The sequence below is a fragment of the Danio rerio genome, chromosome 2 (assembly GCF_049306965.1).
Source record: "Danio rerio strain Tuebingen ecotype United States chromosome 2, GRCz12tu, whole genome shotgun sequence".
Lineage (NCBI taxonomy): Eukaryota > Metazoa > Chordata > Actinopteri > Cypriniformes > Danionidae > Danio > Danio rerio.
This window is the reverse complement of record NC_133177.1, coordinates 41,787,883-41,812,127: the sequence shown is the minus strand read 5'-3', so window position 1 is coordinate 41,812,127 and position 24,245 is coordinate 41,787,883. Positions and strand designations below refer to the sequence as shown.

The following is a 24,245-nucleotide window of genomic DNA, read 5'->3' as shown; positions in this document are numbered from 1 at the left end:
CACTGTAATGCGTTCAAGACCTGCTTAGAACAAGTTTAGTTGTGCATTTAAATTTTTAGAACAAATGTAAATAAAAGTTTTGATTTGATTTTGAGTAGGCCCACACGGAGTCTACACGTGCAGAAATCCGCAGATTTCTGCAGATTTTTAGCCCATCATTGATTGTTTATTTACTTGTGTAAATGTGTGTACATTTATATCTTTTCAGTTTTTAAATAAATTTCAATAATAATATTGACTAATATAAAAGTGTTTATTTGATTTATTTACAATACAGTTTGTAAAGTAATATTCTCTGTCTTTTAGTAGATAAATTATATCAAAGACTTGCTATGTTTACCAAATAAGTGGATGTAGATGGATTTGCATTGTAGACATTAAATAAAAGTTAAAAAGCTATTATTTTTGATTTTATATATGAATTTTTTAGTTTTGATACTCCAAAAATAAGTCTGCATTATCATCTGTTTTTTTACAAAATTAAAAAAACACAGAAATAGCAAAAATTGTCAGCAGATTCGGTCTGGCCCTAGGTATGGGGTATATCCACACTGACTTCATTTTCAGTAAGCCAGCTCAAGCACTTTCAGTGAACAGCCATTACAATATCGCCTGTTTAAGATCTGATTTCTTTAAAAAATCAGTGATCTTCACTGCCTGGCTGAAATACGATATTAAGTAGGCATCAGACCGCACAAGAAACACTGAATTAAATTTGACTCTTTTGCACTATGTCTTTAAAATATGGAAATGTCTTTTACCACAATATTATCAATGGAGTATCTGGCTCGCCTGGAATAAACTGTTGTTTCATTTAATCTTTCATCTTGTTTTAAGCTTGAACAATAAATTATTGCTGAGGACTATTTAACTGAATATATTTAAATTGAAGACCACATGGGAAAGCTAGGTTGCTGCTGGAAGTGGTGTTAGTGAGACCAGCAGAGGCACTCAGGCCCCGTTTATACTAGTGCGTTTTAGTTTTAAAACGGCGTTTTAGAATGAAAACGATCCGCGTCCACACTCGCGTTTTACCCAGCGTTTCTGAACTGCTCTCTGTCCACACCAAAACGCTGAAAACGCACATCACGTGACCACACAGACACTCTCGGGCAAGCGCTGGAGCCCATCTACCCAGATGAGAGCTGTGCTAGTCGGACTTCTCATCCAGCATCTCCCGCTGGATCTAATCTCACTATATTTATTAAACGGGATATTTCATTCATATTGTTGTCTTTATCTAACAACATATTACCTGACTTTGGTCATTGGAATCTATTACTTTTTCTCAGGTAACGTTTTTTGGCTAAGCGCAAAGATAAGTTAATGATTAATGTAACCGTAGCCTATTCTGTATATTGACTGATCGCTTGCCTTTATTTCCTATAAATGTATAAACTTATAGTATGTTATACTTTTATAATGGCCATTATCGATTATTAAAACTGATATTCAGCAAAAGAGAGGGTGTGTTTCGTATTTTCACTGAAATTGAAAGGAGGCAGTTGTTATCGGCTCCGTTTTGTTATAAATGTCCACACAGTGAAGATGACGCTCATATATGCAGCACGACGCCTCAACATTTCTGCTAAGTTGCTAATATTAAAATGAAAATAGGCAGTTCCTTAAATCATGTTTACATTTTATTGTTGAGAAAGTGAAACAACGTAGCCAGGGTGATGTGAATGAAGTTATAAAGTACACTGTTCCCTTTGAAGATTTACCCGTGTCCTCGGTATAGTCTGCTTTTCCATATCAAACTGAGAAAAAGAGACTGCAGCCTTAATCAAACTTGCGAAGTCTGAACTTACACGGAGAGAATGCAGGACTGAACTGTGTGTGTTAGGCTACTTAATATTCAGGAAAAGCCCCAATCAGAGAGGCGAATGTCTGCAGTCCCGCCTCCGTTTTCAGATGTCTCCGTTTTCCATCATCCACACTGAGACGGAGCAGCAGCGTTTCAGAATGAAAACGGCCTCTCCAGCGTTTTCGAAACGCTCCGTTTTCGGCGCTCGAGAACTCCGGCGTAGTGTGGACGGTTGGCGTAACCGTAGCAAAACTTATGCGTTTTCAAACTAAAACGCATTAGTGTAAACGGGGCCTCAGTCTGTGGTCTGTGTGGGTCCTAATGCCCCAATATATCGATGGGGACTCTATACTACTCAGTGAGTGCCGTCTTTTAGATGAGACATTAAACCAAGGTCCTAACTCCACGGATGTCCTTCGCAAAAGAGGTAGGGGTTCAACCCAGGCATCCTGGCCAAATTTGCCCACTGGCCCTTGTCCATCATGGCCTCCGAACCATCCCCATATCATAAATGGCTTCATCACTTTGTCTCCTCTTCATCAATTTGCTGGTGTGTGGTGTGCGGTCTGGCGCAATATGGCTGCCGCCGTATCGTCCAGGTGTTTTGTTCAAGCTTCTGTTCTTTTTTCAGGAAGTAATTCAACAAATGTATTGAATGATCAGTGATTTTTCATTGATAAAGCCAAGAATGGTATGTTACTGGATGGCAGGTGTAATGTTTGTGTTCCACACTGTTTATGTCACTCATTTCAGTTCCCTCTTTCCTCTTATAGTCCACTCAACTGCCATATTAAGTACATTATATGAGGATTACTGAATGAGTAAACAAGTGAGCAGTTTCAGACACTGCTTTAGACTAACCTAAGCGGAAAAAAGGACCAAACCTGATCTGGAATCAGTGAAGGAGCCCTACACAGACTGGATAGATCTAAAAAGACACAGCTTGATTCCCATTGGGCAGGAAGTCAGCAGGGACGCTACAGGAAACTGACTAAATGTACTCTTACTGTGACAATTCATCACATATTCAAAGCGGCGGCTGACATCAGATTGCCTGCATCAATTATCATTCAAATCCCTGTCAATACGAAGCAATTAACGAAACACAGAGCGATCATTAGATTAATCCCTCCGAAATGAAGAAGCTTTTAAACAACCAATCTGCGGGACATAGAAGATAGAAATGAAAGTAAGGGCTAGAGATTACAGGTTGCAGAACATTTTTCATTTCAAATTTCAAACCAACTATTGAGTTTGTCCATATTTGACCAAGAATTTAATTAAAACAATCCAGCAAGTAAAAGTAAATGTATGTGGTCTGAATACCCGCTTTCCAGATGACTGAAGTCCAACAGGTTAAACTCTCTGTTGTCCTGTGAGTGATAGATGGTGTCCACATCCTAAAAGAACGAATGAGGAAGCGAGAGAAACCCAAAAAAAAAAAAAAAGGAAGAAAACATTTTTAGAGTGCAATAACACCGGTGACACATACAGAAAATTGCCCCCGCTATTTCGGGGGGGTGTTTTGTGGTCAGTTGGAAGCTCTTACCCACTGCACTTCCTCTTTGCAGGTAATTCCATTATAATCACACAGAGCTGCGTAGGTCTCCGAAAAGCCCCCTGAAATGGGAAAAGAAAAAAAGGGGATATTGTGTGGAAAATGTTTAAATTGTCCCACCTGTACCAATAAAATATTTTAAATGGCTTTTAGAGCAGAGACGGCATTTTTATACCTTTTTTCAATATAAAATAAAGCTGAAATAAAACACAATACAGTAATTAAAAGAAAAAAAACCCAAAAAGAAATAAGTTTATAGTACTAAAAAGGTTGCAAAAATGTAATTAAATTAAATTAATGAATTATTAATATTAATAGAAACTACAACACTTACCTAAATCTACTGATATAACACAAAATTAAATATGAATAAATACAATAATAATATATCATAATAAATAGCGCTATTCTTAAGTTGTTTACATGATTCGTTGATGTTCTCAGAAATTCCAGGATGTTCAAAACACAAGACATTTTAAAAGGTTTTCTGTGGAACTTAAAGCTCCTCTAGGTGATTTACAATATGTGCCATTAGTGACACCACAATCCATTAAGGTAGTAGAGCCTTCAATTTTTTTATGCCTAATACACATCATTCATTCTGGTGTTTACATGAAACACTAATTCAAACGAAAACACTAGAGCCTAACTGAGGGTTATTGTAAGACTTCTGAACTAGTATGACTTAAAAGCTTATATTGTAATCAATGTCAATGAAGTTGCCATATACAGTTGAAGTCAGAATTAGCCCCTTTTTATTTTTTTCTTTTTAAAATATTTCCCAAATGATGTTTAACAGGGGCAATGCGGTGGCACAGTAGGTAGTGCTGTCGCCTCACAGCAAGAAGGTCGCTGGTTTGAGCCTTGGCTGGGTCAGTTGGCGTTTCTGTGTGGAGTTTGCATGTTCTCCCCGCATTCACGTGGGTTTCCTCTGGGTGCTCAGGTTTCCCCCACAGTCTAAAGACATGCGGTACAGGTGAATTGGGTGGGCTAAATTGTCTGTACTGTATGAGTGTGAATGACTGTGTATGGATGTTTTCCAGAGATGGGTTGCAGCTGGAAGGGCAACCGCTGCTTAAAACTTGTGCTGGATAAGTTAGTGGTTCATTCCGCTGTGGCAACCCCAGATTAATAAAGGGACTAAGCCGAAATGAAAATGAATGAATGAATGATGTTTAACAGAGCAAGGAAATTTTCACAGTATGTCTGATAATCTTCTTTCTTCTGGAGAAATTCTTATTTGTTTTATTTTGGCTAGAATGAAAGCAGTTAAAAAAAAAAACATTTTAAGGTCAAAATTATTACCCCTTTTAAGCTATACATTTTTGGCTTTTAGAGCAGAAAAGGAATTTTTATACCATTTTCAATAGAAAATAAAGCTAAAATAAAACAATACAGAATGTTGTTTTGGAAATTAAGAAAATTAGGTTAAAATGCTAAAATTGTAAAGGTTGCAAAAATGTAATTAAATTACATTAAATAATTAAAACTCAATTAATTAAATATTAATACAACCTACAACAGTTACTTAAATATACGAATGTAACACACAATTAAAATATGAATAAAGAGAATAACATCATATAATAAACAGCACTATTCTTAAGTTGTTCATATGATTCATTGATATTCTCAGAAATTCTTGATGTTCAAAACATCAGACATTTTAAGTGAAGTTTAATTTATTAAACTAATTTCGAGAGGAGTACGTACTCATGATTAAACCAGCTGGCTCATATTAGCTAATCACGATCCTTCAATCAAGGATTCCTAGTTCCTATATATATCTCCTCCTTTTCCACTTACAACTATCTTCGTCTTGAAGAATCCCCCCACCTCCCCCCTCTTCCACCTTTATCCAAAATAGGTAGCTCGGCGGCTCAGCAGCAATACCAATAGCTCCGGCTCCCTACAAAGCTTCTGGTATCTCTGTGTGGCGCTAGCACGCAGTTCTCTCCCAAAAAAAATAAAAATTAAAAATAAATAATAATAATAATAATTATTATTATAATAATAATAATAATTTTTCTCTGCATCATAGACCTCTTAAACCTAAGTCTCTTTTACTAGTCGTCTCGCTCTCAGGAAATTCACCTTGGCTAGCTGCGGGGGAGTTTTGAGATCGCCCTGAGCTCAATCTCCCTTCTCCCCACAAAGGGAGGGAGCCCTGGACTCGAGAAATGCCTTGAGCTCAGAGCTCTCTCCCGGGAAAGCATGCCAAATGAGCTTTCGTAAGTCATGAGCTAAATGTGAACTCTTGAAAGGTTATTTACTGTATGTGCCATAAGCGACACCACTCTCCATAAAGGTAGTTATGCCTTCAATTTTTTATTTATTTTTGTTTGCCTAATGCACATTACACACTAAAACACATTATTCATTCTGGTGTTTACAGCGACACCAAGAAATACTCAGTAGAAAGAAAATCCTAGAGTCTAACTGGGAGTTATTGCAATACTTTTAAACTATTATGACTTTCTATTGTAATCAATGTCAATGAAGTTACTGTATATGGTTCTTCGTCTGATAAAGGATTAAGAGACTAGGGACTAGAAACATTTTTGCTTCCCAAGTTTAAGTAGATGCAATTCAAACAAAATGATTTTTTGTACTGTCAGCATATATTGCATCTCTCCCTGTCACCCTATGAAGGGCATGGACTAATTTGCATAGTCTTTCATAACTACCCCCATTACAATTTTATTTTACTTATGATTCTTCCTTGAGCTTTTCTATTATCATTTTCTTAATTTATGCATTTGGCACAGTGTCTAAGTCTGTCCTTCACTGTCTACAGCTGCAGCTGCTGCAGCAAAACAAATCTGTCACAAAAACCAAAACCAAGTATTTTAGACTGGATAAATTAAAGGGATAGTTCACAAAAAAGTAGCTTACTTCATTTATTCACCCTCAAGTGGTTCCAAACTTTTATGAGTTTAATTTTATTTTTTTTTTGGTTAAACACAGAAGATATTGCGAAAAATATTGGCAAATTATAGCCATTGATATCCATAGTAGGAAAAACATACCATGGAAGTCAATGATTAAAGCCTCAATAATTTTGTCTTTCATGTCGAACTAAATCACTTTTGAACCCCCTTGAAGCTGAGTAAATGAGTTTTCATTTTCGGCCGAACTAACCATTTAAAGATACATTAGAGTTTTACCGTTTTTTTAATCCACTTAACAGATCTCCAAAAAATAGCTTTAATAAATTTCCTATTTAATGTTTGACTCTTCTGTAATTGCAATAATATCAAGCAGGGCCTGAAAATGCTAACTAGGTAACAGATATCATCATGCCTGCTGTAGCCGTGGTAAAGCAGCAAAGTTTGATTATTACCAAAGTCCCATTCAGGCAAGTCATTTCACTCAGCGGCTATCCTTAAAGCTCCTCTCGTGCAGTATGCTCAGGCAGAATAAATGAGGAAACATCAAATTCTTCAAAACTCTTTGTCAAGCTTACGATTACATTACATTTTTGAAATCATCAATAAAATTTTACAAGAACTGCCTAACAAGTTTTGTTTCTAAATGTTCGAATCAAACAATCGTTATTTTTTTAGGTTACTCAAGCTAATGTGCACTTAAAAGGAACGAGATCACGACACCAACCTCATTTATGGCCGTTCTACACATCCTATCATCCTCTGAATATTGATAGTCAGATCACGCTGCTCTTCTGAAGTAATTCACAACTTGGTCTTGATGGAAAAATCTCCTCTAAAAAGGACAGCGACTGTGTGTTTACAAGTCTGTGGGCATTTGAGTAGTTGCTGTCATGTAATATGCAAATAGACAGGACGGATATATATATTGTACATAACTATATATAATATTGAAGTATCTTTTAATATTTAAAGGAAAATTTGTATTCCTAATGTAAAATTAAAAGCAATAAATTCCCAAATAAAAAAAATTAAGTTCACAAACTATGCACAGAAAGGTCCTGTCTGAATTTAAGCACCCTGATGTACAGTTAATTAGCCATTTTTGTGATTTGACTTTGTTAGTAATAACAATTAAAAAAACAAAACATTTAAACAAATTGAATTCACAAGCCATCAAACTAATCTTTTCACCATTTTTCATATGAATTCAATAATTGCTGTTTGTGAATCTCACAGAGCTCATCATCTGACAGATGTTTTGGCCAGACAGCATCACGGAAGAAGCTGTGCTTTGTTGTTTGTCATATTTCTACTTCTTACCCAAATGTTCTCAAAATTCTAGCTCTTGCACACTCTACCTGCCTCTTCTCTGAGTTCTGAAAAAGTTTTGAAAAGAAGTAATAACGTTAAAATATTAACAGATATAGACAGATTTTACAACATACAACAGAAAATGTGTAAAAGAGCTATATGATTAATATAAGCTTCTTAGCATTGGTCGGGGGGCCCTAATTCTACGAGGCCCTAAACGGTTGCTTACCTCGCTTATTGGTATCGCCCCTGACTGTACCTCAAGTTTATTTAATACAGATTACAAAACCAAAAAATTGTGCTTTTAGGCACAATTGCTTTATTTAAAAGCACAGATTCCAAGCTTTATTTGGATATATTTCTTATGTCTGTAGAGTAAGTATTTGCTGAGATTCCAATGTGTTTGCTGACCACCAAACTGTTGTAAAAGCACACGTCTGGTCTAAGCTTCTCCCTCAGAGAAAAGTCAGTCTACAGCAATCGGTGACAGGTTCCTGTACTAGTAGGCGGGGGTTCATTTGCCATATTACTGTTACACTTTTCCCCATTCAAAATTATATGAGTGACATGTCTTGTGTATTCTATAGGCTTTGCTATTGTGCTGGAGTACAGGTATAGCTCCTATAACCTTATTGGACTAGAAAATAATAAAAACAACTTATATTTTTCGTCCGTTTTAGTACACAATGTAATTTCAGAAGAGTCAAGCTTTAAATACAAAAATTAACAAAACTCTTTTTGAGAGAGATGCTAATGGTCTAATCCGATTCAATAATTTATGCTAAGCTAAGCTAAAAGTGCTCCTACCAATCATCTGAATGGATTACAAAATTGACAATTCCAACAAATAAACTCTAGAAGACTTATAAATTGAGTCTATTTTCAAAAAAAAGTGCAGCATTCCTTCAAGTGCATGTAATAAAAATATTCTGTAAGAAGATGGCGGCGATGCGAGGAAGAGAAAGAGATTAGAGAGATTAAAATGTGGTGTATAATAAGACTGGGTGCATGAATTATACTGTATGCGCTTAGATTCCTCTCACCACATGCCCTTTGCGTCTCCACTGAACTCTCAGAGCTTGGAGAAAATTTGCGATTTCCGTCAGCAACGTCTCCATCTGCGTGAAAGATGGAGGGTCTGCAAGAGAAGAGGGAGGGGAGGAGAGACATTCGCAATGCATCAGAATCTCAGTTACTGCGACCCAGCATGTGAACACCTGGCCAAAGAGCTGAAGCAGGAAAGAGAGTTGAAGACTGAGACAGAAAAAGAGCACTATTATGCATTGCACTAATCTCCTCCTGTCTGAATATGAGAAAATCTCTCAATTAACTGCTCAGCAGCACCTCACACCCCTGCTGCTCCAGCAGATACTGACTTCTATAGGCAGCATTATGGATCCTTCGCCAAAAAAACTACATTAGCGCTACAAGACACTGTGCAAAGGCGACAGAAGTCAGATTTGCATCTCTGTTCGGATGGTGCGAGCAAGTACAGATTGCAGCGGGGTGACTCTCTGCCTCACACCTCATGCTTGCTGACTGGTCGTTCTGAAAGTTGTAATCTTATTGGCTGATTTTAGGCAATTTCAGAGAGTAAGGGAACATGGGTTTCTTTTTTCAAGTCAAGCAGTGAACAAAAGTGTTTTATTATTGAACATGACACGTTACAGTCTAAGGATCTTAAGACTTTATTATCCAGTTTTAGAAAACTAAAATTGCAGCAAGGTGCCATAACACAAGGTGAAATTCCATGTAGACATTACCAAAATATTAACACAAAACATACAACAGCCTACATCAGTTTTTAGATGCATCTCCCTCCCCGCTGGACTCATTTAATGACCTAATGGCCACCATTATAAAATAATTTTTAATTCTCTTTGTCCTGCAAATAGGAACTCTAAAATTACGTCCTGATGGCAGTAGCTGAAACACAGTACAATGGGTGATCCAAGGTGCATGAGTGACTTTGAGCTCTCTTTAAAACACAATTATGGTAAATTACCAGTGGAACAATTTGGTTTAAACCGATGATCTTGCCTGCCATCTTTACAAGGCTACTCAACCTGTTCTTATTTGACAGACTCAGATTACATCATAGAGGTACACATCCGAAACGATCTAAATTTCCACAATCTTTGCAAAACTGTTTTATAGACTGTATGGGTGTTGGGTTGGAATGGACCACTAGATATTTATGTGTCAACTATTTCAATGAATAACTGAATATTTGTACTTGAATAGATGTTTATTTTTTCAAATAAACACTTTACTTTGCAACGTTAAATTGTAACATCTTTTACCAACACTTTGTGAATAGTTATTTACCAATTTTCATTAAGATTTAATGATGTACACTTGATTATGTGGTTGAGGTTATTCATTCTGCTGTGGAGAATGTGTGTTTAAGCCAAAGCAAGGTGAGCAAGTGGGTTTTAATTTTATGTTAAGCCACATGAACGCCTGACAAAAAAAAAAAAAGAGTTCTGTCTGTTTTACTGAAATATTGTCATGGCTTTCTATTTTCTAAGCTACTTTTTGACACATATATAGAAATAAAGATTATATTATATTATATTATATTATATTATATTATATTATATTATATTATATTATATTATATTATATTATTTTCACAGTGATGGGTTGTGGCTGGAAGGGCATCCGCTGCGTAAAAACACGATGGATACGTTGGTGGTTCATTCTGCTGTGGCGACCCCAGATTAATGAAGAGACTAAGTCGAAAAGAAAACAAATTAATAAATAAATCCTATATTATATTATATTATTCATTCATTTTCTTTTTGGCTTAGTCCCTTTATTAATCAGGGGTCACCACAGTGGAATGAACCGTCAATTTATCAGGCATATGTTTTACGCAGCGGATGCCCTTCCAGCTGCAAATCATCACTGGGAAACACTCATACACTCTCATTCACACACATACGCTTAGGACAATTTACCTTACAGAATTCACCTATACCACATGTTTTTAGACTTGTGAAGGAAACTGGAGCACCCGGAGTAATCCCACGCGAACACGGGGAGAACATGCAAACTCCACACAGAAATGCCAACTGACCCAGCCGGGGCTCGAACCAGCGACCTTCTTGCTTTTTATATTTTATATTATATTATATTATATTATATTATATTATATTATATTATATTATATTATATTATATTATATTATATTATATTATATTATATTATATTATATTATATTATATTATATTATATAAGCACTTAGCTTTAAATTTTTTAAGTCCATACCCCACAACATTCATTTTCTTCATTTTCTCAACTGCATTATATTATAGTGATATTATAGTAGTTTGTGTGATCTAAAAACAAAGTGACAGTCAGGCAGTTTAATTTAATGTAAGTGGGTGGTTCTTCACCAGAATAAGCTTCAATGTAAAACGTTATCCTGTTTAAAAAGATAGCTCGCCCTAAAATGAAAATTCACACGCCCTCGAATGGTTCCAAACCTTTGTGACTTTCTTTATTCTGTTGAAAGTCAGTGGCTACAGGATTCCAGCTAGAATACCTTCTTTTGGGTACAACAGAAAAACAAAACTCATGAAGGCTTGAAATAAGTAAAAGGTACGTGAACTAACCCTTTAAGTCAAAGTCTGAACACAGCAAATGTTTGAAGTTCTCAGGACGCTTACGTGTATATGGAGTTATTGAAGATCCGCGAGAGAGCAAAGTTGATGTGGTTAATCATCTGATCCAGGTGCTCGTTAGACTGCAGCCTCAGCGAATATGTGGACTTGTCTGTTTCTATGACAACCTGTGAAGGAAAGAACACGCTTTAGTGAAGCAAAATGATGGAGAGAGGGGAGGAAAAAAAAGCTGGACACAAAAGCTAAAACACCAGTCCTGTAAATGCTTCTCCTACCTGATTTTCTGGGTGGGTGTTCATTGCCCGAATCTCCAGGAAGTTGAAGGTTTGTTCCACCTGAGGAGAAAATGAGCATGGTGATGTATAAGTCATGCTAAATCAGATTACCGCAGTGATTTGAGATGGAGTAGACAGGTGGTGCGTAATTGCCTACTGTACCTTGGTTGGTATCTTGGGGGCCATGAGGTACATCCGCCATGTTGCCAAAACCTGAGAGACAAAAGAGAGGTTGAAAGCGCAATAAAGTGAAAGATTAAGTGCAACTGCAAGGCAGTGTTCAAAGAAATAATAGTTTAGACTTCCTTGGAGAACAGCTTGTTCAAGTGAATCTAAAAGGATAGCAGTCATTATATAAGTCATGAAGCAGTTCCTGTGGAGCGTAACATGACACAATTTTGTCTTTTGAACTTTACTTAAAAATGACATACACTCGGCTTTTATTTTGATAAATTGTGCATTATGCAATGCAACTTTAATACAACTTTCATTTGAAGAAAAGTAGTATCTGAATGTTGGACACCCACATAAAAATACTATAGTAACTTACAATAAATACTATAGCTTTTTTAACCATACTATGGCAAAGTACTTGAAATAATCTGTTGCAGGAATTCAACAGTTGCTATGGTAAAACAACAACTATAATATTAACAAATTACCCAATTCTGTGGTTTTCTACAACTGTATAACAGTGGTCCCTCACCATATCATTTTCCTCCATTCCATGTTTCCAATACAGTACAGAATGCATTCAGCTTGCCAAATTGACATAAATCTTTGATCACTAACAGCGTGACTCTGAAATGCTGTATTTTAGGTTTGCAAGTTTTCTCCCCAGCAAACCCCATAATGTCAACGCAACATTCTGCACCATCAAAGGCACTCATGGTAGCACCCAAAAGGCGAGGACGATGCTGACCATCACACAAAAAGTAGACATGCGAAAGCAAGGTAGAAGTTACATAAGTGTTTAAACGAGAAAACTGTGAAAATGTCTGTCTGAGAAAAGTGTATAAAGTGTGAAGTGAGGGGTTTCCAGCCTTAACACATCTATAATAATTGCTAAAAATAAAGCAGACTTCTTAGTGGATTTCACATATTGTGTGTTATTTTTAAAACGTAAGTCATACGATTAACAAGGGACCACTGTATACTACAACACACCACAGTTTACTATAGTACAAACTACATTTAATTGTTAACAGTTACAGTTAATTGGTTCACTATACTTGTATAGCCATAGCATTCATTTACAAAAGTAGTGTAAATACTATAAAATAAACAATATAATACACTTTCCTACAGTAGACAGAATGACAAAGGTATAGCTGTCCTAAACAGCTTTAATAAGGAAAAGAACTACAATCCCATGATGCATTGCGAATGACACAATCAAATAAAAAAGATAATAACAATAAATCTTTCAATCTATACAAACAATACAGTTCATGTTAATTACAAAATATGCATATGCAGATATAACTAGATCTAACTATTTTAGAACTGTAGAAACAGGTAATTATGACGTTTTGTTTTGGGAGTGTGCATTTAAATTCTGTTATCAGCCCCCTCCCCCAAAAATTAGGCTGATATTATTAAAACCAATTAATTATGGATTATTTCTGTTCGTTGAATCATTTCAGATGCACGATGCTGGCCATGAGGGTTTTAATACCTTCTACAAGATGCTTTAGAGTAATAGAGTTAATATTGAAAGGAAGACAAGGTTTTAGCCTTGTGGAACTTTTTCTGTAGACATCAAAATTACAATCTCCAGCAATCTAGCAGTTGCAGATCGCTGGAGCACTACAAATCTGTCATGGAATCAGACTTTAAATCCCACCATGCACCTCACACACGCACCAGTTCCAGTGCTCTCCCTGATTGTACACACACAGCTAAAAACGAATCAAAAACTGATTACATGGACTGTTTATTCACCTCTCACACACACAGTGCTGAGTCTGCTTGTATGTTTAGCTGTTACTTTACGAAGCGTTTCCTAGTCCAGTGTTGCAGTAATTTCTGACCCTTGTTTTGTACTTTGTTTATCCTGCTTGCTGCCTGCACCAACCACTGCCTGTGACCACGACTAGGCTTTTGACTACCCTCATGATACCGTTTGTTCCTGTTGACTATTGCCTGCCTGACTAAGCCATAATAAACTGCGTTTGGACCCTCAACACCATTTTCACCCGACCTCTAGTGTTAAGCAATCAGTAAATAAATGATTTTGTGAATTTTTTTTAGTTTTGCTTAGATGATGGTTTAAAAGGAAACCAGTACACTGCATTTGTTTGCCTTTTGTTTTTGATTTATATTATCTATGAATATATAAATGTAAATATATATATAAATATAAATGAAATACGAATATATCAACTGTACCTGTATTTCATTTATCGGCTTTCAAATATGACGATTTATCGACCACTATTATGCATAAGTACAGTACAAAACTAAATGATACATTCAAGAAATTTTCACCAAATGGTTCATCCATATTTCTCACAGAAAATAGGATCTATTATTTTCTTTGTCAGGCTTCGCGGGGTTAAAAATATTCAGAAAGCTTTTTATTAAATGAAAACGCCGGGCTCTTTTATGAGTGCTCTTGTTTGTGGATTTTGCAGTGTACAGAAGGAGGCGAGCAGTGTTACAGACAGATGAGTAGGAGCTGAGAGGACGGAATAAGGATTTGTGTGATGTCTGAGGATTACAGAAACATAAAAAGAGGGATTGTACTGTATTTTGAGTGTGTGTGTGTGTGTGTGTGTGTTTATGAAATAGCACGGTCAAGTCTGGAGAAACCTCTTAATCTCATTCATAATTTAAATTCCTCATTAGCATGCTTTATTTAGGCCTCTCACACCAATTCCCCCCCTTCCCCATCATCTAAAACACAGCATCTCATCCAACAGGACAAGGCCTACTAGATGGTGTCAGAAAACTTCAAAGGGAGCAGCAGGGTTATGCATTTTGATTAATATATTATTAGGAAATTTTAGGGGTCATTTGGAAAGTATGATCTAAATATCAATTAATATACATCTCACTGTCGTTTCTGCCTGTAAAACATTCATATACGCTTCTCAAGTCTGTTCTACAATGTAATTATTCATTCATCTCAAAAAGATTCATGCTTCCTCCGATTCACTGCAGCCCCCACATTCTAGGCCCCCTGTTTTGTTCGCACTCCTTCATTCGTCTTTTCTTTTTCTGCCCTGTCGCTTTCAATTCTTCAAGGGCTTCTTCCGATGTATTACTAATGGCACCCCACCAGGAAGAAGAAACAGAGAGATGGAGATCCCAGATTTCTCCTTAATAAAGACTTTGTGTAGGGTGATGTGGATTCGCATGGCAGCTGAAGAGTTCGGGTGTTTTGTATAAAGGAAGTTCCTTGTGCTTTGTCAGAGTTAGCGGCGACACAACCATTGATAAAGAGATGACATTTTTGAGACCTCAAAACGCAATAACGGGAAACTTATATAAATACGGTCCCGAAGCAATAGAGATGACACTGGAGAGACAGATAGAGGAAGCAAAAGTCAGTTTGGGAACCAGAAAGCGTCGTATTCTCATCAAAGGCTTTATTATCAAAGGAACCAGACACAAAAGATCGGCACGTAAACAGCCACATTAATTATTAAAGCCCGCTGGGGTGTTTGGAGTTGACCGAGTTTGCATGGATGGATGAAAGATTGGGGGACCCCCCCAATTAAAGAAAAGATCAGAATACATCAAAGACTACCTAACACATTGCATGGGTGGGGACCGGAGTCAATCGCATGGTAATGAATGCAGCAGTTAAGCTACAATGCGCATTACTCACCCCGCTCTCGAGCGCGGACAGAATAAGGCATCCAGCATATAATGATATCAACATTAGTATTCATTATTGGATCCGAGCTCTGTTGAGCAAGCATTTTTGGTGAGGTAAAGTGCGAAAAGATTGGGCAAAGTGAAGTTAGGTTTGTCTATTAGAGTAGAGGGTCAGGGATCAGATGGTCTGAATGAGAACCTATGAGCACCTATGAGATCGAAAAATGCAAGACACCGCGATGACACCAAAAAACTTGAGGTGATGAAAGCTGACCTTTTTGTCATCTTATGGTGCATGCATCTGGGCCAAACAACTATAGTCAAGATCGAATTGAGTGTGTGTTCTGAATCTATGTGAGAGGAAATAACTGTCTAGCATGTGGGAGTAGTATATATTCAGAACTTAAAAAGAACTGAAACTAAGCACTGCCATATTTGAACATAATCATCACTTACTTATCATCACTTACTACATTACCATTTCATTATAAATATATTAGTGTATTGCAGTTCCGGCCCTCAAATTGCAGTTTAGTACAATTTGTTCCGGCCCTCCAAATAGTGTGACCAAAACATCAAAAATAAATTTAGTTCAGTCGAAAAACAGTCACTATAATTATGAAGTTGCATGTGTCTGTTAAAAAAAGCACAAGCAGTTAAAGCCTGCGCAGAGAGTGAGTCACCTGACATTAGGCGAGTGGCGCGAGCAGCTGAAAACATTCTGATATGTTTGTAAAAAAGGCATTTTGCATAATTCACTGAAATCATTAATAGAGATGCAATAATTAGCCGATTTCACTATTAACCCCGCTTTAATTCATTAAGGGCTTCTCAATGCCGCATTTCTGTTGCACGGAAAAAAAAGCAGCTGCAACTAAAAAAAGTTATGCCAATACGCACATACATTGAATTAACTACTGTATAGCAGCAAGCCGTTGACATAATGTGACTTTTTCGCAAGCATGTATTCTATTTTCAACGGAGATGTGCGCATATTGGGAGTGATGAGCGCACACAGTAAAAATGATCTCACGCTGTGGTGGTGAGAGTTGTGTGTGGCTTTTACTGCAATGTAAACAAAAGATATGTTAAACGAATAATTACAAATTATTAAATTTATTATGGATGTATGAACGCAGATAATAACAACAGTTAATTAAAATTCTCATCTAATAAATTGCTTAAATCAACATTAGACAAATATCTTTTTTTATTTATTCATTCATTGTTCTGTCATTTATTTTCATTGTAAAATTATAATTCATGTTTAAATCAAACACTTTTTAATTTATTTTTAAGTCCAAAGAGAGAAATAGACAATTGTTTGTTTTTTATTAATATTTAGTGCTGTATTTGGTTATTGAGCAGCAATAAACAACGCTTTTAAAATATTAGCAGTTTTCTTGTTATTTTCTAAACTAGTAGTGTTTAGAATTTAATAAATGCATAATAATCGTGAAACTATGATTATTCTTCAGACTATAATCGTAAAACCAAAATCTATAATCGTTGCATCCCTAATTGTTTTGCAGTTTAAAACATAACATATGAATGTGTCTGAATGTAGAAAAATCCTATTTAAGCAATACACTGATTTTTTGCCGCGAAATACAACATTCGGATATATATGCTTGTAAAAAAAAAGCCACATTGTACAATGGAGTGATGTTATGTAGTTTGAAAATACAACATATTAACGTTTTAATGTAGAAAAAGTCAACATGGGTGTCTTTATGAGCACAAATACAACATATGGGCTCTTATATGCTGTTGTGTCATCACTTATTTTGCAAGTCATCAAGTCATCTCTCCAGCCCCTCATTTGGAATCCTTTTAATGAACTGGGCCCCATGACAAACAAATTGAATAGGCCTGGTGTATTGGAATGCTCAGGTAAAATTGCAGGTACTATTCATTAGCTGCTTTTCTTTTTCTTTTGTCTACTGATTTAAGCTGAGAAGACAATTAGAGTGATCCGTCTCACTGATTGCTCAATGCTAATTAAACATGCTCCACAATCCAAAAAGTGGTCAGTGAGGTTTAATTAGTGGTGTCAAGCCTAAACACACCACAAAAACTCAACAGACATTCAAGACCCTTTTCCAAGCCTGCTATGACACGTTTAACAGTCATCATAATCTTAAATCCTTGAAAGTTTTTAATATTTAGACTTTTTTTTTTAAAAATATGAACATTTACATGCATTTATGAATACATTAAATCATCTTAATGTCAAATCTTGGGGTGGCACACATAAAAAAAAAATTATTATATATTTCAAGTAAATTAGTTAATGTGGTTTAAATTCATTTATTTAATTATACTTGAAATAATCGCAATTAATTCCTAAAAAGTCAATTGAAGTCAATTGACCTTTGTGGTCAATTGAAGGTGTGTGTGTGCTGTAAAGACGATTGGGGAGGGGGAGGGGCCATAAATTAGCTACATCAGTGGCACCAAACAATCCCAAATAATTTAGTGGCTGCTCTTTATTTATTTATTTATTTATTGAAATATTGTAAATTTACACAAGTACATTTAAATGGATAATATCAAAAGCAAAATCATATTGGGGTGGCCACCCCATTCGGGCACCCGTGGTCTCAGAAGTCACTCTTGATGCACACTGGATGCATAAGGCACTCAAAATGTGAAACACTTTATTGCTTTTAATCATCTTAAATGTTTAATTATACAGCAGGGAGACATTTGATTTATGTGTACTAAAGGTGACATTGGATGAGAGTTTCACTTTTTGAGTTTAGTTAGGTTTCTGCGGTGTCTGCCAGCTCAGAAAAGTTCAAAAGCAAACAGTATATCTGACTATATCTTCATTGTTTTGTTGGATGTTCTTAACAAATGCCAGCTTGAACTGACTGATGATTAGAATCAGATCATCATCCTCTTTTGTGCACAGACTGAGACATTTGGTAGATCCACAGTGTTACGTTTCATATGTATATTGTAAATGTTTGTTTAAAGGTGCTATACGTATTTAGCTTTTATCTCTGCTAAAGCATAAAAAATACCATAAAATGTTTGCAGATATTTAAGAAACATGCTAAGTGAACGTTCTTGTTTATCTGAAAAACAATGCCGAAGTAAGATATTCTGCTTTGAAAATGCGAGTTATGTGCCGGAACGGCTGTCTTTGTTTTGGTTCTTTTAACCCGCTCACTGCCACTTATACAGTAATTATATTTCATCCTTGATGAAAAACCGTGTATTTCATTCATTCAGTCTGCAGGTGGAAAATAGCAATCCTGCTACAACCTGGCACTTTGCATCTTTCCTCTTTGAGGTTAAATGTAATTTTTGTGCATGTCCCTGTTAAATAAATAAAGTCAGGAAGGCTCACAAAGTTTGTGCCCATGACTGAAATATGACCTCCAGTGGACAGTAGCAGATTTCGAATTGAGACGCAGATTCAGAGTTACACATAAGGTTATTAATTTGTAAATAATATAAATATTATGAATGTAAACATTAGGTGAGCAGGTTACATCGTAACCCTGTGTCCTAACAACATGCTATGTGATGAGATTTGCAGTGAGAGGCAATTTGGCTTTTGCACCAGACAACAGCACAGAAATTTAAATACAGCCATTCAGAAGCACAAAATAGTGCACTTACTGCACTCCAACAAAATAATAAGGTTTTAATCTAATTAATACATATTAAACCTCTTTAACATTATTAAATGTACATGCTGAATCACTGATATGTGTTGGTTTTTCAAAGTTCTAAAGTTCAAATTCAAACAGTTTATTTGATTTCCTTTATTTACTTGCTTTCAGTATATGACAATATATGTCATTTAATACTGAATAAAGTACATGGGGTGTACCTGGGGTAAACATTATCAGTTTATCCTGTTGTTCAGCTGCAAGAAATAAAAGTCATTTCTAAAATATAAATTTCAGGTGTTGGTTAGAACAAAAACTCCTTTTAATATGGGAAAAAATCCCCTCTATCGCATGCTGTTGCTTTTATTTAGAACACGACTTAAATCAGTCTTTAGGCTAGATAGTTAAGCACACTTATGTTGATGTTGTCAATCTGGCAACCTGCGCTTGCGTGTGTTTTAAACCAGGCGTGCAACACCTAGTTCAACCACTGGGTGTCAAATTTACCCTAATGGTGAGCTGCAATGTCAAGCAAAGACAAATTATGTGCAACAATTATATGCACCCTAGACAGTTCAGATTTTGCTATCATAAAGTAGAAAACGGCTTTATATACTCCATTATGTCAGTCATACTGACAAGAGTGAGCAGTAGAGTGAGGCTTAGTGCTGTGTGGTGTGCTGGTTTTGCTACTTCAGATATGATCGCTAATTCCTGATAAAGCCACAGAGAGGGCTGGGATGAGCATCTTAGTATACCCTTAACACTCTATTGCCATAGTGCCAAACCACTTCATGGAGGGAAGACATCTTGTTTACAGTCAAGTTCAAGTTCATTTATTTATAGAGCACATTTAAAAAAAACTGTCACAAGACTGACCAAAGTGATGTAAATAAGTCAAAGTTATAAGACAGAATATAAAAACATAAAAATAAGAGAAATTATGGAATAAATTTAAAAATAAAGCATTGGAAAAGACTATTGAAATAAAATTTAAAAGCCAAGCTAAACTGGCACATTTTTAGGAGTGATTTAATAATTGATAGTGATGGAGTCATTCTAATCTGAAGGGGCGAGTATTCCATAACTGAGGACCCGCCACCCCGTGATATGATAAATGCTCATCAGGATCTACTAAACCCTGGATTTTCCAAATGTAAAGTTCACAGCATACTTTTATTTATTAATGATTTATTGGTTGCACATTGATCTGATATTAAAGAGACATACACTTTTTCACACAAAAATATAGTGATCGGTTGCTTAACATAACTGCATTCCATTTAAAGCCAATTAAACTTACGAGGGAGTCTAGACCTTCTGCTGTAAAACAAGTCAAAAGGTGACCATTGGCTTGGTGATGTCAAAGCCTTACGGCACAAAAAACACTTTCATCCTGCAAAAACTGATTCCCAGTTTTAGAAAATAGACGGAACCACTACAGTCCATGTCTTTTATGGTCCAATCGAGCCTGAGAAGATCAGACAGGTTCAACACTTGCCCTCAAAATCATCCACCACCTCTCAGTAGCAACTTCAAAGAATGAGAGATATGAGGATATGTGTGTGTGTGTGTGTGTGTGTGTGTGTGTGTGTGTGTGTGTGTGTGTGTGTGTGTGTGTGTGTGTGTGTGTGTGTGTGTGTGTGTGTGACGAAAGGAGGAGAGGGTTTGTGTGTGCAGAAGGGAGAGGGTTTATATTAATCATACGATGTCAGGGATCTGGCTTGACACTTCAAACACGACCCATAATTCAAAGGGTGTTGGGGACACATCAGCTCTGTGCCCAGGAGACTGGAAAAGAGAAGCAGATTGCTCCAAACATGCCTCTGTACATCTCTTCTCACACACATCACACCGCCTTGCCGGCGTGCAGGTATCATTGCTTAAGACGGACCCATTTTTGGCTGTCAGCCTTTGCAGTGGAGAGGCAGAGCGTGGATCTACTCCTGCGGCAGGTCCACGTCTTTACCATACTGAACTTAAGAGGCAAAGAGATGAGAGGAATAAGGAGTGAAAAAGAGGATAGAAGGACAGCCGGATCAGGGCTGAAATACTGCGTGCTCCAGATTCACTGATGATTAAAAGTCACGAAATCAAAGCAGCTCTGTAAGTAAAGCCTGGAGTGAGAGAACAAGAGAGGAAATAAAAGAGAGATAGAAAGAAAACGAAAAGCTTGAAAGCTTGAGATTGAAGGGTTACTTGGTTATTTGCATTACAAACAAATGCTGGTCTTAATCACTTCTGTCTTATTTTCAGATATCTAATAAAAGATAATCATTTATTTCAGAAAAAATTTGTGTAAGAATTAAGACTATGAGCTCTATTTTAACAATCTAGGTGGAAAGTCTCTTTTTCTGGTGCAAAAGCATTAAGAATGTGTCTGAATTCACTTTTGCAATTTTAAGGACAGAAACAATAAGCTTTGGCGCATGATCTAACAGGATTGTGATTATTCTCTTAATAAGTTAAGGGTGTGTTTTAAGCATAGCATGCATTAAACCAATCAGAGTCTCATCTCCCATTCCCTTTAAGAGTTGTCTTGTACTATGGTGCATTTGCTATTTACATGGCGGACTTTGTAAGTGGAAAAACGGAACGCTTCACTAAGCAAGAAAACAGTTAAACAGACCATCTGCTGGAAAATAAAAGAGGAGCCACCTCTATTCGGCCTCTTTACTTTCTCTTTAATTTTCTTTTCACTCTTTACTTTCTTTGATAAGGAAACAATCTTGCACATACTCCACTGAAGACATCCATTAGCCTACATATTTAATTTCATTTGTTAAGCGCAGATTTGTTTCAAAACTATTTCTAAATTCTGCTTTAATTTGACTTATATGCAAACACACATCCTATTCTTATGCCCCATATGGTGATGCACAAGTCTCCAAAACCCAGCAGGTGGAAATCTAAGCTTGTTTTTATTAAATAATACAATTATTTAATGCCCCCCTGACATGAAGGCATGGGAATAGTGTTTTTTATATAATAATATTTGTTTTATATTTAATAATATTTTTGTAACATTTTCATCCTTTATTTTTTTATATGTAAAGGTATTTGTGTATTGATACATCCTGTGTGTATTAAGTGTTTAAACCTGCATGGACGCATAACTAAGACCTTAATTTGTGAATCGCGAGGTCCCAGAACAGATCGGGGTAACAAATCAGGCATACCACCCGAGGATGTAGAGGTGTCGTGCACAAAAGTGGAAAGCAGGGGTATAGCGGGCCATTGGATAGCTGAGGGGTGTCGCAGACGTAAGTTACGAACTGGGGCAGGAATTGGTTGCCGTGGACGAAAGTGAAGAGAGTTGAGGAGTCGTGGAACAAAGGAGGAGGAGGGCGAGTGAGTAGGGGGATCGGTAAAATGAGGTGCTGGATCAGATTTCAGAGGTTCCGGATCCGGCACGTTCCAACACAAATTAAGCTCTGACAAACACGCTCTGCACTAGACTTTAGACCAGTTGTTAGTTGGTCAATTGCGTGGTCTATTTCAGTTCCTCAAAATAGCAACGAGCCAATAACGTGCCACAAAATGTGTAAATTAGGGTTTCGTTGGTCTGAAAATAGCAACACATAGCGCAAAACATGTATTGCGCCTTAAGGAGCCATTTTGAGAAGCAGGCTATATGAATTATAAATGTATTCAGCACTGCTCCGAAAAGGCATAAGGTCTGTTTGAATGTATGCAAAAGTGCCCAAACCCAGTCCTGAAGGGCCGGTGTCCTGCAAAGTTTAGCTCCAACTTGGCTCAACACAGGATATTACTAGCAAGCCTACTAAGAGCTTGATTACCTAGCCCAGGTGTGTCTGATTAGGGTTGGATCTAAACTGTGCAGGACACCGGCCCTCCAAAACCGAGTTTGGGCACCCTTGATTTAGCATGTATATAGTGAAACTTGCTGCATAAGATTTTAATGAGGCAACAAACATGTGCCTTCACGTTTATTGCACGTTTATGCAGTGTCTGAGAAGATCTCACTAATATTCACAACCTCTCTAAATATGGTCAAAAACAAGCTTTTAATTTGAGAAATCTATATCATTCCTGTGGTCATAAATGAGAATATAAAGCCGTTTCTGGAGAGTTATTAAAGCTACCTAAGCCACATACTTTGTAGATATCTGAGGAAAAAAATTTACTTTCAATCATTGCACTCTATGGCACATTTAAGAATTCATTTTGTGTCATGGGAATCAGTTTCCCTCATATTTCCTTTAAGAACATTCTAACTCATACCAAGCAGATGCTGGTTAAGATCCATGCCCATACAAGACTGAAAACAACATCTAAGCCACTACACCATCATGTCTCTCCATGGGGGTGAGGGAACAGATTTCAACAGCTGGATCGCTCGCCATCACATTCTGTTCTCATCATATTTTTTTCTACACCAGGAGTCTTTCATATTTATCAAACTGATACAGGTTGAGATCCATCTGAATATATGATGGAATTAACCACTTTTAAGCCACTACATAATCATTTGTTCCCATGAGGTTGTGGGAATTGATTCTGACAGATGGATTTATTGATGTGCTGATTATTTAGTTATGACTTATTTATTAAAATATTGCAGTAGCAAAATAAATAAGGATTAAAAACACATTTGATGCTGATTTTTTTTCTGCTATGAGCTAGAATTTCAAGGCAATGTGAATTTGTTTGAAAATGTTGAAACATTTAGATTTAAAAAAAAAAAAATCAAACAAACAGTAATGCTCACTTCAAGTTCTGCTTTAAAACTGAATTCACCTAATATATATCTATGGGGAAAATAACAAAATAGCTTTTTAATGAAATAGCATCATAATGATAGAGTAGTGATGATGGAAACAGGTGAAAGAATCAAAAGTTCAGCATAAACAGACATAAGCATAATAAATTTGAGAGCTTTTTCAATTCTTTGTTGTTCAAAATGTATAAATATATTATTATACAATTGATTTATTTATATCACTAAAGGGCGAAGCAGTGGCTCAGTAGGTAGTGCTGTCGTCTCACAGCATAAAGGTTGCTGGGTTGTTGGTTCGAACCTCAGCGTTTGGCCGAACCTCGGAGTTGGCGTTTCTGTGTGGAGTTTGCATGTTCTCCCTGCGTTCGCGTGGGTTTCCTCCGGGTGCTCCGGCTTCCCCCACGGTGCAAAGACATGCGGTACAGGGGCCTCATGTACGAAGACTTGCGTGGAAATCTTACTAAAACATTGCGTACGCACAAAGCTGTAAATGTGCGTACGCAGAAAAAAATTCAGATGTATGAAACACTGCGTACGCCGAGTCTCACGCATATTCTTTTGTACATCCGAATGAACGTGAAA

The 24,245-nt window shown here is 36.6% G+C and overlaps 1 protein-coding gene across 9 annotated transcripts in view; it reads right to left on the bottom strand.

The window, feature by feature from the left end:
• carmil3 (capping protein regulator and myosin 1 linker 3) overlaps positions 1-24,245 on the bottom strand; it is a 174,169-nt gene that overhangs the window by 103,498 nt on the left and 46,426 nt on the right. For 8 of the 9 annotated variants that reach the window (XM_073911468.1, XM_073911473.1, XM_073911489.1 and 5 more), the window contains 6 exon segments: positions 11,634-11,684; positions 11,472-11,531; positions 11,242-11,363; positions 8,611-8,705; positions 3,357-3,427; positions 3,134-3,207 (listed from right to left, as the gene is read on the bottom strand). In XM_073911468.1, the coding sequence (XP_073767569.1) occupies positions 3,134-3,207; positions 3,357-3,427; positions 8,611-8,705; positions 11,242-11,363; positions 11,472-11,531; positions 11,634-11,684 (473 nt within the window). 9 annotated transcript variants of the gene reach the window in all.